Source organism: Colius striatus, chromosome Z, assembly GCF_028858725.1.
Source record: "Colius striatus isolate bColStr4 chromosome Z, bColStr4.1.hap1, whole genome shotgun sequence".
NCBI lineage: Eukaryota > Metazoa > Chordata > Aves > Coliiformes > Coliidae > Colius > Colius striatus.
In genome coordinates, this window is record NC_084790.1 from 77,873,665 (window position 1) to 77,889,246 (window position 15,582).

The 15,582-nt window shown below is 45.1% G+C and overlaps 1 protein-coding gene across 1 annotated transcript; it reads left to right on the forward strand.

Moving 5' to 3' along the window:
* The first annotated feature begins 529 nt into the window (after window positions 1-529).
* Window positions 530-14,875, forward strand: AQP3 (aquaporin 3 (Gill blood group)). The gene is made up of 6 exons (XM_010196228.2): window positions 530-758; window positions 9,600-9,726; window positions 9,896-10,033; window positions 11,556-11,674; window positions 12,396-12,613; window positions 13,307-14,875. The coding sequence occupies exons 1-6, from the start codon at window positions 651-653 to the stop codon at window positions 13,473-13,475; spliced, it is 879 nt and encodes a 292-aa protein (XP_010194530.1). The 5' UTR covers window positions 530-650; the 3' UTR covers window positions 13,476-14,875.
* The last annotated feature ends 707 nt before the right edge of the window (window positions 14,876-15,582 follow it).

Here is a 15,582-nt window from a genome sequence, read left to right on the forward strand (position 1 = left end):
TCACAGCTTTCATGGTGACTTGGCTGCAAATGCTGTCCCAAATCCCTGGGAGGCAGAGACACACTGTAACGACACATAAGAATTTGGACCCACATGAGGATTTTCATGGAGAGATATCTGGTCTTTTTTCAGGATATCAGGTTTAGCTGTGGAACTGCCGGAGTCAGGGAGTGCCTTGGCCTTAGTATCTGTACCTATACAGTTAAGTGTCAGGGATCAGATCCTCCTGCCCCATGATTTTGCTCCAAAAGCACCCGCAGCCTCCGAATCAGCACAGAAGCACACTTCACCATCCTGCAGGAGCCTGGAAGGGAAAGCAAGCTGAAAGCAGGTTACCACGCTCACATGAATGGGTTAAAACACTGCTCAGTCTACACATCTAGCTTTAACTCCCGAATCTTGTGCTCACCTATATGAGCAATAAGTAAATGAGGAAAGCCACCCACCCTGCCTCACACTGAAAAGGAGGGGGAAAAAAAGCGTTGGTTTTGAAGAGAGGGTGGAAGGGGTGTGGCTACCCAGGAGGTGTGTCAGGCATCGACCAAATTGGTTATAAGCAAAGGCAGCTCTACTGGGTGACAAACTTTGCTAAGGTTTTTTTCAGCTGTTGCTTTTTCCCTCAAGGCTGCTTGAAGGGCACCTCTGCTGTAATGGGGAGGCAAAAGGATGTTCTTGCCACTATTGAGGAGCACCTGAGAATCAGAAACAAATTAGTGCGGCAAGCGCTGGCTGAATGCCTGGGAACGCTTATCCTGGTGGTGAGTGTATGCTGGGGCATGGGGATGCTCTCCATTCTCAGGGTTGGGGCAGGGGGAGGAATTGTCCTGGTGAGGAGGCTGTGCTGCTGCCAGAGTTTGCACTGGGGATGAGCCTAGCTCTGGTGCAACCTGCCCCGTGGGGACTACAGGAGAAGTCATTAGCTGCAGGAAAAAAAATGATGCAAATTGCTTTAGGGGGAGCTTTGGAGTTGCTGGCAAAGGGTGGGCTCTGCAGAGCTTGTTGGGTGAGCGTCTGGGGGCTTTTATGTATCTGCAAGGTGCAGGGAGCAGTACGTCTCTGTGTGAGCAGCAAGTGTTTTGCTAAAGATGATGCAAAACTTCCTTTCTTTCTGCCCTGGAAGACTTTCTTGGCACTGACGTTCATCAATTGTTATCACTTAGGGAAGCAAAAGCTTTTTCCTTGTCTGGCTTTGTTTTCCTTGTGTATCCTATGGAGGAGAAGTAGCCATAATTTAAACTGTTGCAGTATTTTTCTACAGTTGGCTGCGAGTTCCTTAGGCTCTTATCAGCGGGACCACGAGATACCACAGCAGCCCATGCTGGCAGCTGATGGGGAGCTTGTCCTCACTGTCTGTGTGACTGCGCCCAGCTATGATTCCATGTGAATGGCCACAAAACTATTCTCCCTGTTTTAATACTCAGTTTCCAAAGGGATGTGATGTAAGTGATAAAGCGGGGTACATATCTATGTAAGTGACTTAGTTTGCAGGTGTTTTGAGCAGCCCTGGCTTGCTTTGAAGTGAAAGGCAGGTGTGAGCAGCTAGAACAGTTATGTGTGAGGAGTGGGGAGCAAAACTGGGACAGAGGTATCTGGCTTTGGGCACCTGCATCTGAAAAGGCAGAACTGCCCAATGGGTCTCAGGTTTGACATGCTGATGCTGCAGCAGAAGTAAGTTGGTGTTTGCACAGTGAATATCTTCAGGTGAAAGTTCCTCTGAAGTGGTGTACATCCAGAGCAATTCTACAGGTTTCAGTGGCATGGCTGTGGGTTTACACCTCTTTGTAACTAATGGCAGCAGCGTTTGAGGAGAAATGTAATGACTGGAGGAGCTGGAAGGCTTGATGGAGCTGCACGTGTGGCTGAGGAACAACACAAAAGGACCGACACACAGCTTTCTGCTTTCATAAATAATCTTATTTTTGACAGGGAAGAGTGGGCTACCGAGTCTGGTGTGAGAAGGTACAGGACTCTGACAACACCCTGTAAAATGCTGCCACTCTTAAAAGAGAGCAGCTTTGCAGTGCAACGGCTTTATCAATTTGCAAAGTCCTGTTGATCTTTCAGGGAAGCGTTATTTGGAATTAAGGTGGGTAGAAGCTGATAGGAAAGTAATCAACAGATAGAAAGTTGCTGTCTGTATTGCTGCAGTTGCTCTAAGGATTGAAGCGAGGCAAGACCTGTAGGGTGGGATAATGTCTCCTGCTAACCAAGTTAGCATTGCTGAGAAACAAAGCAAGTATTTAGCCATGTGAATCTGAGCATTCAGAAGAGATCATGATCACAGAAAATGATCAGAAAAAATGGTTCTGGCTGCATTAGTTGGCACAAAAGAGACTACGTTTCCCCATGGCCTTGCCTCTCTGGGGCAGAGGGGAGCTGGGGTGTGCCCAAAGCCTGAGGAAGGGTTTGGTTAAAAAATCATAATCAGCCTCCAAAGTGAGGGTGGTAACAGGCACACATCAGCCAGGCTGGAGGCTGCATTGGTAGAAGTGGGCAGCACTTGCCTTGTCCTTGGGAGCACACACTTGTGTGTGTAAGTGTATAAGGAGATCCTTTGTCTTGTTCAGGAATTCCTGAACTGGTGTCTGAGGGTGCTGGTTTTCGTCACACAGTGACTTCTTCTCCTAGGTCTCATGAAAGTCACCTAGGATCTCCTGCAGCACCTCTGCAGTGGGTGGAGGGCTGTGAGTACTCTGTGTCCATGTAGGAGAAGATGGGTTGGGCTGGTAGGAATAATTGGGAAGTTCCAAACACTGAATGCTCCCAGACTGTAAGTAGTTGAAACCAGGACACACAGAGAGGGAAATGAGTTCCAGGGCAGCACGTCTTCAATATCAATCTACTAGGCATCAATCCCTTTCTATCTTAGGGCTATCCCAGTCTACCATTCTTAACTCATAGTTTTTACTTAGTTTTTTGGGGTTTTCTTTTTTGCTCCCTGTTACCTGGATTCCTTTGCATCTTTTTCATTAAATCATGTGCCTGAAACAGAAAGGGCCTTGAAGATGGCTTTCTTCCCCTTTCAGGTGACCTAGGTGGTTGTTTGGATTGGATAGTCCCAGGAGAGAGGTTGTCATGCTTTTATGTTGCAAAAGCCCCTGCTGTCCACCCTGCCAGCAGGTTGAGCTGGGTCTGCATGTTCTCAGCTGCGTTTGAGCCCAGTAAATATTTGTTGTGGACTTCAGGTAATAAAATACCTGAGAAAAGGTCTGTGATCCATGAAATTGTGTTCATGGGGGATGGAGTTGCCTGAACACAAATATATCCAGAACAACAGCACAAGTGAAGGATTTGAGGTTTGGTATTGTTCACACTGAAATCAACTTCCTGAGCCCCAAGGGAGGGAGACTGTTTAAAGTTTGCAGCTTACTTTAAATTTCCCTGTGTAATGTAAAACTTGTCCCACCGTGGATATTGGCACGACTTCAGCTTCTTCCCTCCTCCTTTTCACTTGCATAATGACCGCAGCCTCTCAAATTCTCTCAGAACAAAGCTACTTCAGACCCCTGCAAAGTCTCTTTCTGCCTGTAAGAACTTAGGTAGTGCTAGATTTTATTTTTCTTGTTTAAGAATGCTGTAAAGGTAGGGAATGTTAAAACAAACTAGTGCCTCTCTTCAGGGCAGCCAAGCCCTGAATAGTGCGAAGGCAAGGCACTTTCTACTTGCAAGTTGGTTTTGCTATATACAGCACCTTGTACAACACAGTTTTAGTTTGTTGGTAGCATCCTTACTCTTGCAAAAATATTGATGCATGGTTCTATCTTTTCTGTGGAAATTAAGATGACTTCCCCCTCCCCCCTTAAAATGCATTTTGAGTGGCATTTCAGGTTTGAACTTTACAGCTATATTGGAAGTACCACTCGCTGGCAATAGTTAAGCAATGCAAATGCTGAAGGCATTTTCCAAACTGTTTGTGTTATTACTGTAGCAACTCACTAAAGCCAGATTTCCAGTGGCAACCCTCCATGCCTCCCTTAGAGGCTTAATATGTTTGCCTTGCTCTGCTGGCTGTAAATATCAAAGCTGGCTCAGTTTGGTTTTTACTTTTGCAGGAGAAATAACTTGGTGTTTATAATTGATATCCAAGTTGGACTGTGATTCACTGCTGTTGAGGTACAAAGAAAGAACAAAACAATTCCTAATTGCTTTGCAATCGGGGCTGCCTTGATTTTGTGGCCAGATGAGAGCTTTTGGGAGTATGAGTGTGTTGCAGACCACAGAAACCAAAATAGCAATGTGGTTGGGATGATCAAGGCTAAGGGAGCCTTATTTAAGTGTTGGCTTAAAGTTGCTGCTCATTCCATAGCCATGCAGGCTGGCACGGCAGTTCCCACAGTCACTGCTTGATTTGTGCTGATTTTCTTGAACCCAGAGTGTCAGATTTGGAGAATGTGAATTTATCTTCATTTTAAAAATAAAAAATTTTCTTTGTTAATGCCTTGCTAGGCTTTAAAAGGGGCTGAAAATCTTTGCTGTAGTCAGGTTGAGTGCTGATGACTCTTCCGTGCAAAGGGTCTGTGCTGCTGGGTGTGGAGGTGAGGGAAATAGCAGTGATGCTGCTCTCCCTCACCTCTTCCACCAGAAGAGGACAAAGCTCTTCATTGACTGTTCAAAACTGTCTCTCCTCGTGTCCTTGTGCAGGAGTAGGCAGATTTCTTCTTCCTACAAACAAAACTGTTCAGGCACCTAGATTTGCCCAGGGTAGGGAGACAGTTTTTCCCCAGGACCGCCCAACTTTGTGACCAAAACCCTACCTGAAGTACAGCTCTAAGACCTAAAATCACCTGATCTGAGGGATATCAGGGATATCAGAATAGATGGTTTTGCCTCTGTATGTGACCAAGCTAAATTAAGGGGTTTTTTTTCCTCTCTAATGCCCCACTCCTCTGCTATTGCTAGGGTTCCTTGCCTCTTGTCTCTCCGGCTCTGTGTAGTGCTGTTGTAGCATATGATGTATGTGCAGCACAACTTTCCCTAGCCTCTCTTATCTTTCGAGTCCTGCAGCCCTGCCTAGCTTTGAAAAAGCATGTGGTGGTGTGGAAAGAGCCCTAACATGATAGACCATCTGCTGCTGCCCTTCCCTGTAGGACTGTTTCTGTTCAGGCTGGCTCCAGCCTGCAGGGAGGGTGGGTCTAATGTTTCTCCTTGGTTTGCACATTATAGGTTGTTTGAGAGATCCTTTGAGGAAAGGCAAAAGTGATGGTGCTCCTTGCACTATCCTTGTGGCTGGTGGAGGTTATCTCAGCCACATGGGACGTGGAGTTGAGGAAAGCGTCAGCATTTTACTTGATCAGAAACAGCAATGAGGATGGATCTGTCTTCATATCTACCCAGCTGCGTCCTGCTCCTGGGAGAGAACAGCAAGAGCCTATGGGAGAGATTTAGAGTACCTTTAATCCCTTCTCGCTTTGAGCTGCAGAGGAGTTGGGAGGTTGTTTTGAACTGCCTGTAAAGTGTTTGTCCTCTGACTCATTCCTCTCTTGCAGCCTTCCCTCTTGAATGGACTGTAGGGTAGTCTTAAGTTTCCCTATGATATGAAGAGGTGTCACATTTGTGTGTCTAGTACTTAAAATTTTCCATGACTACCTCAGGGTCTCTCCCTTCAGAGTAGACCCATGGTTTGACTGCCCTTCTGGCAACTTCCCCACTAACCTGAGGGCAGCAAGGGCTAAGCAACCTTTCCCATTCACTGAGGTATTAGGGTAGTTTTACAGCAGGCTCCTTGCCTAATCTCTTCAGTCAGCAAAGAACTGAGAGGAAATATGTAATTTGGGTAATAACACTCTTCCTAGGCTATGCCAGAAAAACTTTGCCGTTTGGATTTCAAGATTGGTCTGTCAGAAGTCCAAGAGCAAATGCATCCAGGCCTTTTGTGTAGCATCTGAAGGTGTGAAAAAGCAAAGACAGAAGAAAGGGGAAAAACCCTGTTTGTTGTGCAGGGGAGTGTTGAGGACCAATTTCCTCCTGAGCTCACTATGGAGCTGTGTTTCACAGGGTCTATCTACTCTCCAGGAGCTTTCTCGTCTTCTCAAGTGCCCACCTACCAGCCCTGACTGGCTCTTGGGCTTTCTTTTGTCCAGTCATTTTGAGACGGAGTGTTTTTACCTTGGATGACAAAGCTGGATGGCCAGTCTCCAGACATGCCTTGATCACAAGGAGTTTAAGGCTTCCATCCTACAGACTCTGGAGTTTGTCAGCCCCTGGTTTGTCAAACCAGTTAAACTTACGGATCTAGCAGAACATGGATTTTGTTTTTCACAGTGCAAGGGGTTGGATCATCTTGTGAGGAGCGAGAAGCCTCCCTGTTAGTAGCGACAGCCAATAGCTCTGCTAAAGCCAGTAAAGTGGAACTAGGGAGCCTTCTTCTTTTAACCTGGTTAATAGGTGCATTGACCTCAACTCCTACGAGAGAAGAGTATATCAGTAATTTGTTCCAACCATTTTATTAGCACTTCAGACTGCTTTTGAACTTGGCTAAGGGATCACAGCAGTATAACAGTTGACTGCTGCAGCCACTGCCATGTGAGGTGCCAACCTGGGGTTGGCTGGGGTTTCTTTTTAAAATAAAGAGTATTGGAAGCAGGTCATTAAAATAAAGAAAGTGAGGGATCATCTTCCCCTTGTGTGTGCATCGATGTCTTCTGACTATAGTGATACATTATTGCCTAAGGACTCTTAGATCCATTGTATGGATATTAAAGGTTCTGGGATAAAGGCTGAATTGGTTTTATGTGACTTTCCTTGTTGTTCAACTCAAATGAGCTGGTCCTAGATATAAGCATTAGAAAAGGAAGACTTAAACAACAGATGTTGAGGGTCTCCTGTTTCATATGGCCTGGGGAAAGGAACTGCAATGCAAACTAGCGAATAGCAGAAGTGGAAATGATGTGATTAGGAATGGTCACAGCCACAACTGCAGCAAAATGTAATGTGTAAGTCAAGCCATTTGACACAAAAGCATGGTTGAGCACCATTTGAACTGGTTGCTAACAGCCAAATGCATGGATGTCATGCATGAGAACATGCCCATGCTTAGTGGTGCTGTATGGTATTGCAAACACGCATATCAAAGTTCAAATATCCCTAAACATCACGTAATTCTTTATCTGCTGAGGGTCATGTTTTTTACTCTTACACTGAATTAAGCCAAGTAATGCTCACGCTCATCTGATAAACAATAGTAATGCTCCTGTGGACTGCCTCCAGGGTGTTTTTGCACGGCCCATAGACTCCCTTCTGAGGTAAAGCTGGAGAGCTGTTGCCAGGTGTAGGATGGAGGAGAGGAGGATGGAGAATAACCTTTTGAGAAATGGCAGAGCCAACATTCCTCCAGGTTAAGGGAAGACGTTTGTGGTTGAACAGGGAGGTGGGGAGGGGAAAACTTTACTCTGATTTCTGTAACCGAAAGGTATGTGGCTAACGAGCCAACTGCCATCCACTTGTAGAACTGCCAGTTCTTTCAGAGTGAATAACACAAATACCTTTATCATCAGGAGGAACCTGGGGTCAACCCTGCCAAACACAGGTGCCTACTACAGCTTTTTGTGGGATCATCTCCTCCCTGGTCAGAGTGATGTGCTGTATGGCCTTAGTGAGGCAAACACCATGGCCAAGTAGTCTCTCCAAACCCACGTCTAAAGCATGCTGGGTTTCATATGGGATAAGGGAAGGAAAAAGTGTCATACTGGTCACTGGCCAGCATTTGCTTGCTCAGTTGGAACTATGCTTCCCTCAGTGGTTTGTACATAGCTGGTGATTATAGGTCTTTTTGCTGCACAATTAACAAGACTCACCTTTCCTGCCTTGGTCTGAGTGTCTCTTCTGTCCTAGTTTCCCAGCTGGGCAGCTCAGGGTTTAGGACATTGAAATGACTAGTCTGACTGCACCATGTAGGGAGCAGTGCTCGCTGGCCATCTCTCTCATTGACTAAAAAGTTCTTCAGGTTCCTTTGTTCTTTCTGCACAAGGCCCTGTGTTGGGGACTTGACAAGGCTGTGTTGGCCTCTTGTCAAGAGGCACAACTGTACAGAGTGTCCACCTCATAGGTCAGCCTGGAGCCTACTTGGCTTCTCCTTTCCCAGTAATCTGAGTGCAGTGTTTGCTTTTCTAGTAATCCAACAGTTGCTAAGGGGGTGGGTGCGGATGAGTCAGGTGTATTTTGGCATTACAACTGGTTGGGATTGTATATTGATCCATGGGTATGTCCAGTATTGACAGGACAGGTGAAGACAACCACTCCTGCTGTCTTTGTGCCTATTTGGTGGCTTATCCACTAGGAGCAGGTACTGCCTCTGTGGCAATTGAGTAATTCCGGGATGATGGAGTTCAGAGGCAGAAAGTCTTGGTGAGCGTGTAGGTATGACTATGTGGTTAGAAGAAATAAGGCAAGCCTTGATCCCTAGATTTGAGGGTCCTAGGACCAAGCTGAAATGCCTTAGTTCAAGGATGCTCTCAGTACCTGTTGATGGGATAATACCTGATATACACCAGGAATCAGTTCAGGTGGAGTCAGTGGAGGATACAAGCATAGAAATGATCAGGATTAGGGGTCCTGGAATTACATGGTGGGTAGTAGAAAGACTTAACTAGGCAGAAATCCTCCAGCTGAGTGATGAACTGAACTGTCAGGGTAAACTGGTCTGGATTGTTAAGAGCGAGTGTAGAAGGGACGGTTATCTGGATGTGGCTGGGAAGAGAAGAATCACTCATTTGGAGCAAGATCCCATGCTTCCTTTAGCTACTAGGAAATACCCTTTATCACACAACAGAAACAGCTTTTGTCTCCCAAAGTGCTGCGTGCACTCTGGACCATGAACAGAAGGTCAAGCGTCTGAGTGTGCTGGTGAAGGGCTCTCTGTGGAACGTAGACTTCTCTTCATGGTGTCCGTGCCGTATTGGTGCTGCAGAGACAGGACAGTCATGTTGCCCTGGCCCTTTCTTACCTGGTTTAGCCATAGGAAGGATGTGGGTGTTTGGAGTGGTGTGGACCATGGTCAGAGTGCCCACAGCAGTGTGTCCTGGGGCTGGGACAACTACAGATACCTCAGCTCAAGGATGTAGCCCCAATCCCTTGCTGTCAGCCAGCGCCACCTGAAAGAGGACTCTGTGAATTTCAGGCTGAATATGTCCTCCTTCAGTCATGTCTATGTTTCCACGAACTGGCAGAGCTGTCCCCTGCCAGTCTACGTGCTACTGTGTCAAATGGTTATTAGCCTTTTATAACAATAAGGTACTCAGAGCTCTTATCGGAACAGTTGCTCTGTAAATACCTCATTCCAGGATGTTATCTGGCTAATTCTTCTCACTTACCATCTTAAAATGAGGTTGTTGAACAAAGATAATCATACTTCTGGTTTTTTTTGGCCCTGATTTCACTTCCCCTGGTCAGGAGATAGGCTTGTCCTATGTCCTTTCTCCTTCTCTACTGTCTCTGGGGACAACATCTGGGTGCTTTGACCAAAGGTTGAAGCTTTGAAGGTTTGAGTCATGGGTGAGCTGTGATGGTGTATGTAAATGTAAGTGGAGCAGTTGCAGGTATTGGTCAGAAATTGGCCCTGATGTGAAACAGATGGTAACTTCAATCCCTTTTTTCCCTGCCAGCTGTTTGGCTGTGGCTCTGTCGCCCAGATTGTGCTCAGCAGAGGGACTCATGGAGGTTTCCTGACTGTCAACCTGGCCTTTGGCTTTGCTGTGATGCTTGGCATTTTGATCGCAGGACAGGTATCAGGTATGTTGTGGCTCTGTGTGGGCTGGATTTTACTTGGTACGATTGTTGTGTAGGCCTGGATGGCTCTACTTTTCCTATGTGGCACTGATATGTAAACAAGTATCCCTTGGCTCATGCCTGGCACCCAAATTCTGCTCATAAATTACACTAACCACCAGCCTTTCTGCAGGTGGACATCTGAACCCAGCTGTCACTTTTGCCATGTGCTTCTTGGCCCGGGAGCCCTGGATCAAGCTACCAATTTATGCCCTAGCACAAACCCTGGGTGCTTTCCTCGGAGCTGGCATAGTCTTTGGGCTATACTATGGTAAGTGCAGAACCCTTGTGTGTTGGGGTGAGACTACTGCTCTTTGTGACTCACTGCAGGGAGGCTGGTTTCCAGATCAGAGAGAAGCATTCTTTTTCAGGGCAGAGATCTGAGAAATCTCCCTACTGTGCTTCTTGGAAGGCTTTTCTGAGTTCACGGTGATGGGTCCAAGTGCCCTCAAATCAATCTGAAGCCTAGCCAGCACTGTCAATGTGTGAGACTTTATCCTTGAGTAAGGATCACTGGACCACTGGATGGCCACTCTTGTATCTACTATCTGAACTAAACCAGATTTTGCAGAAAAAAGGATAAAACTCTAGTAGTGGAGATGTTCTATCTCTCCACTCTTCCAGAGCCATTTGATTCTTCTTGGTTTTAAAGAGACGACGTCACCATGGATGACTTCTGCATTGTCTCATGTTAGCTTCCAGACAATGAGCTTCTAGCACTTTTTGCTGCTCTCATCAGAATGATTCCACACCTTGAAAAGCAACCCAGAATTCTAGTTCCTCACGTGTTTATACCTTCTGATTGATGTTCCTTGGCACAGGGAAATGTTCAGGGAGCAAGACTGATTCCTTGTGCTGGAAATTGCTCTTCCTCAGATATCAAAGGTGATATTTGAAGTGATCTTCCTCAAATATCAAAGGCCTCCTGATGTCTGTTTTTGGCAATAGGAGCAATATTCCCCGTGGCTGAGCAGAACATCTGGGTCACTCGAGATTCCACTTGAAGGGAGGAAACTGACACCCTAATACCTACTTTTTTTTTCCCTTTTGGAAAAAAGCTGGGGAGAAGGAGTGGGGGGGTGGAGTGGGATGGGTCTACCTCTCTCTGTAAACATCAGGACTCCAGTTACCTTTCTAGTTGGTGGGCTGAAATCTCCTCTTCAGAAGAGAGTTATTCCCATTTTAACTGCACGAGTGATGGAAGAGCTACTTTCTGAAAATACCTGTTTTTTTCCTCCATTGATCATGGAGGAGAGTGTAGAAAGCCCACCTACATTAGTCACCCAGCTTCTATATAGTGGTAGGTAATGGAATGGCTGCTGTACAAGACAACTCTGAGAGGTGAAACTAGTTGTGAATTGGCTTAGAGGAAAGTGCAATATCAGCCTGTTTATTGCAGATCAGATTCAGAGCAATACCTCATGTCTTGACACCAAGACAAGTATCACAGACATTTGGGAGAGATTTGGACTCACCTTAGTGTTTACTTTCTGGCTCTAATTTTTTTCCTGGTCTGTGGCAAACAAGAACTGCTAGGAATGAGGATTTGGGCCATGTGCATCTGTGCCTGACTAGTAAAATGTTGTAGTTATCATGCCCTAAGTTTTCCAAATGAGTGCTTGCTCTACAGCAAATAGTTTCATAACACATTGAATTCCCTGAGCAACCCATTGCTATGTTAATATCCATGTCTCTGTGTAGCCAACTTTTTAGTCATCTCCCAAGCAGAATCCTCTGCCCTGCACATTGGAAAAGGATTGACCTCTGTACTTTTCTCTTCTCCAATCCTCTAGATGCCATCTGGGCTTTTGGCAATAACCAGCTGTTTGTAACTGGACAGAATGGCACTGCTGGCATCTTTGCCACCTACCCATCTCAGCACCTGAACATTGTGAATGGATTCTTTGACCAGGTAAGAAGACGGTGGGAGGATGAAGGTGTGTTTGGAGAGGAATCTTTTGGGGTAGTTCTGGGCCTCTCCTTTAGGTAGAGAACGAATTGCAATTTAAAGAGAAGATATCCAGAAATGTTTGCAGTGCCAACATGGGTACCTCCCTATCCCATAGGAAGCTGCCAAACCAGAAAGGACCTTTACAGCAAGGTTTGTGTTAAGGGGATTAACTTGAGTTGCAACAGTGGCCAGAATATCAGTGAAAGGATCCCAACTGTTAACCCCTGAAGAGCCACAGTATGAGGAACAATGTCTCTTTCTCATTTCCACTGTACTACTGTTGCTGTTGTACAGCCTGGAGGCCAAGTGGGTGTGGGGTGATGTTTGATGTTGGAGGTGACTGTCCTCTTTAAACTTGCCATCAACCATAAAGGGATGGCAGAAACATGGCTGTGCAGGTGCAAGAAGGTATCTTCAGCTTTTCTGGCTGCTCCAACAGTTATTCTTAGCTATTCTGTGGGTAGGGAAAAACTTGTGAGCTTGATTGAGCCTGTGGACTGCCAGGAGAAGCATGTTCCACTCTCCCATTCCTGTGGGTGCTGAGTCTACTCTGGTCTGATAATGCCATGGGGTGACTTAGTGCACAAAGCCCTAAATACACAGGCCTTCAGAGGAGTTAAACAACTTGGTTAAAAGATTAATCTGGATGAAGTCCTTATTTTTCTTCTGCCTCTGTCCCCAGTTCATTGGCACCGCCTCCCTGATTGTTTGTGTTTTGGCTATTGTCGATCCCTACAACAACCCTGTCCCCACGGGGCTAGAGGCTTTCACAGTTGGCTTTGTTGTCCTCGTTATTGGAACCTCCATGGGCTTCAACTCTGGCTATGCTGTCAACCCTGCCAGGGACTTTGGGCCTCGTCTCTTCACAGCCATTGCTGGCTGGGGCACTGAAGTGTTCTGGTAAGTGCCTGTTAGTGAAAATCTTGTGCATCCGGGGGGGAAAAAAAAATACAAGTCCAAATAAGTGGTAGCTCTATAAAGTGTCTTAGCACCTGTGAGGTATCTTTTGATTGTATAAAGGTTTTAAAAATCCATTGTTTGCTCTGATCTGTCTTCTTAAGAAATTGTAGAAGCTGAGCAGTATCCAACGGTAAGAACAAAAGTCTTAACTTTGCTACCAAGGAGGAAATTCAGGAGCACCCATGAGACATTCAGGTGCACCCTGAACATGAACCTATCACGGTGGTAGAAAATGGAGGGCGTTTGTAATACTTGGATTTTGTTATTGATGGAGACAATTGAGAGTGCCATGATCAATATGGTCCCTGTGCTATCAGAGATGTTTCCCACAAGCAGTAGGAGGGAAGAGGAGGTGTCTAGTTCAGGCACTGCTACTGCTTCTCTCCTTTCTTGGTGGAAAGATAGTCTTGGAAGCTCTGAAAGTGGGTGTTCTGAAATGCTTGTTGCTTGAAATTGTAGTTGTGGGAAATATGTGCCTTGGAAACTGCTGCAGACATGAGGGTGCTATTGTATTTTGTAACTCGATGACGTTTGGAGATGACCACATCTTGCATGGTTCCAAATCCAAACACAAACATGCTATTGGGTAGGCTGCAATTCTTATCCTGTGCACTTTCTCTTTTTGTTTTCCAGGACGGGTAAACAGTGGTGGTGGGTTCCAATTGTTGCTCCTTTCCTTGGGGCCATTGCAGGAGTGATCGTCTATCAACTGATGATTGGATGTCACGATGAGCCTTCTCCACCTGCCTCTGAGCAGGAAACAGTCAAGCTGGCTAATGTGAAGCACAAGGAAAGGGTCTGAGGAAGCTGCCACACAGATCTGGCAGATACTCATTACTCAGGACTGCAGCTGACATAGAGGAGGAAGGAGTTAAGAGCTTCAAGAACAACAGGAAGTTTTTTTCCTGTCTCAATATATTCTAGCCTTTTGTGTGTGTTTGTGTATATCCCTTATGCATTTGCTTTGGGCATTTTCCTGTGGGCCTTTCCCCAAGTTTAGTAACATGTAATCTTTCCCTAGTAGAAGGGGGTTGAGGACTGTAGCAGTCAGAAGTGGGCATTGCTGTTGAACACTTCTTGTGTGGACCAGGTTTTCAGGAGTCTGGAGCTCTTTTGGGCTGTGTTGCCAGCCTTGCCTATGAACTTGCCAAGCTGCTTCCCTGGAAATCTATGTCCCCATTTGTACAGTGGAGATCATGCTGAACTGAAATTGTTTTGCTAGCATGGAATGGAAACCCCCACATATAAAAAAAATTGCCCATGATTCTATTTTGCATCAAATTCATGCTTGATATTTCTCTGAAGTCACTAACTTGACGCCAGGAACGAAGTTGTCTAAATGATCTTTATTGGTCAAACTTTTTATATCTCCCATGAGTCTTAAGAACACTGTGTCAATGAGCTGACCCCTAATGTCAGAGCAGAGAGTAAGAATGCACTTCCTTAATAATCCCTTAATTTAGTATTAAGACAGAGTGTTTACAAACTACTGTACCCTGGTGTTCTAACAACAATTTTTACTATTGCCAACTCCTAGAAGATAAGACATGGGAAATCTTTCTAGCCAGGGGCTAACCTGGAAAGAAATCCTGGCTCCCTGTAGCAGCCTCTCTAGTTAATCAGCTTTGTATATAAGCTGCAAGCAGCTAAAAGCCAAGTTCCGCTGGAAACATGGTGTTGCTCAAGTTGTGTGTGTTCATGTAAATTTTGCAATAGTGGTTTTTTAAAAATAGATTTATATAAAAATATAATCCATAAAGTTGTTACTAGATACCAGGATTGGGATGAGTTAATTTAAACATGTCAGAACTGCCTACCTAGTCTCTGACAGCTTTGGGGATACTTCTGGATTTTCCTGGGGTGGCCTTAGATCACAGCATTATGTTGGAGCACCTGTTTTCTACCTTGCAGAATTACTGAGGTATCCCTGTTACTCATGAACTGAGATCAGGTACTTCCTGTATTACCAGTGCTGGCTTCTCAGGGGATCTCTCTCTCCCAATGCCATGTTATTACAGAGTATTTGAAATAAGCACTATCGGTTGTGAAAGAATTTCTAAGTCACATGCATTAGAGAAAAAGCCTGTTTCTTTAATGTGTGAATGTCTTAAAATACATAACTTTACACATTTCCAGTCATTAAAATGATGTATTCTTTTTTTTCTGATTAAAAAATAAAATGTTGATACCCACACTGTTAAATGCTGTTGTTCGTTTGTGTTTTTAAGCAGCTGTCAGTAAACTTTACCAGGGAGAGGAAGTCATCTATGGCAATAGCTTCCTCAAGCCCTTTTCCTCTTCAGCCTTGAGCAAAAGGGAATTAACCCTTTCACAGGAACATTTCTACATACTCCATTTGGGTTTAATTCCTTTCCTTTCTGGGATGGGCTTTGGAGCAGGTGGAAGGAGATGGGGTGCCTGTATTCAGTAAAAAGGGTAAGGGATATGCTTGACTTGGGGTAGTGTCTTGTTATCAGGTGTCTGATTCTTAAAGATAAAGCACCAATAAGATAGAATTTTTCCCTTGCCCTTTGTATCATTTAAATTCTCTTATCATTCCTTCAATTAATGTAGTTCTGAATTTGCAATCCTGTGTTCAGTGTATTGTTCAGCATCAACTAGGATGCTTCACTTTTCACTTTATTAGTGTGCCATGCAAGCAAAAGTATTGGACATGAACCAGTGCTCACAGAATTGCACAAACAGTTTTCTGGCAGTCTGTGTCCTCTGTAAATACAATTATTGTTGTTTTTTGGCAGATTTGTGTACTGCTGTATTTTTCCTGCATTAATTATACTGCCTTAAAATAACTCTCAACTTCCCATACAGTGCCCTACTGAACAATTCAGTGAAGTCTAGATGAATGTGGCTTCCTGCAATTCACCATCCAGGAATCAACTGGCTTTTGG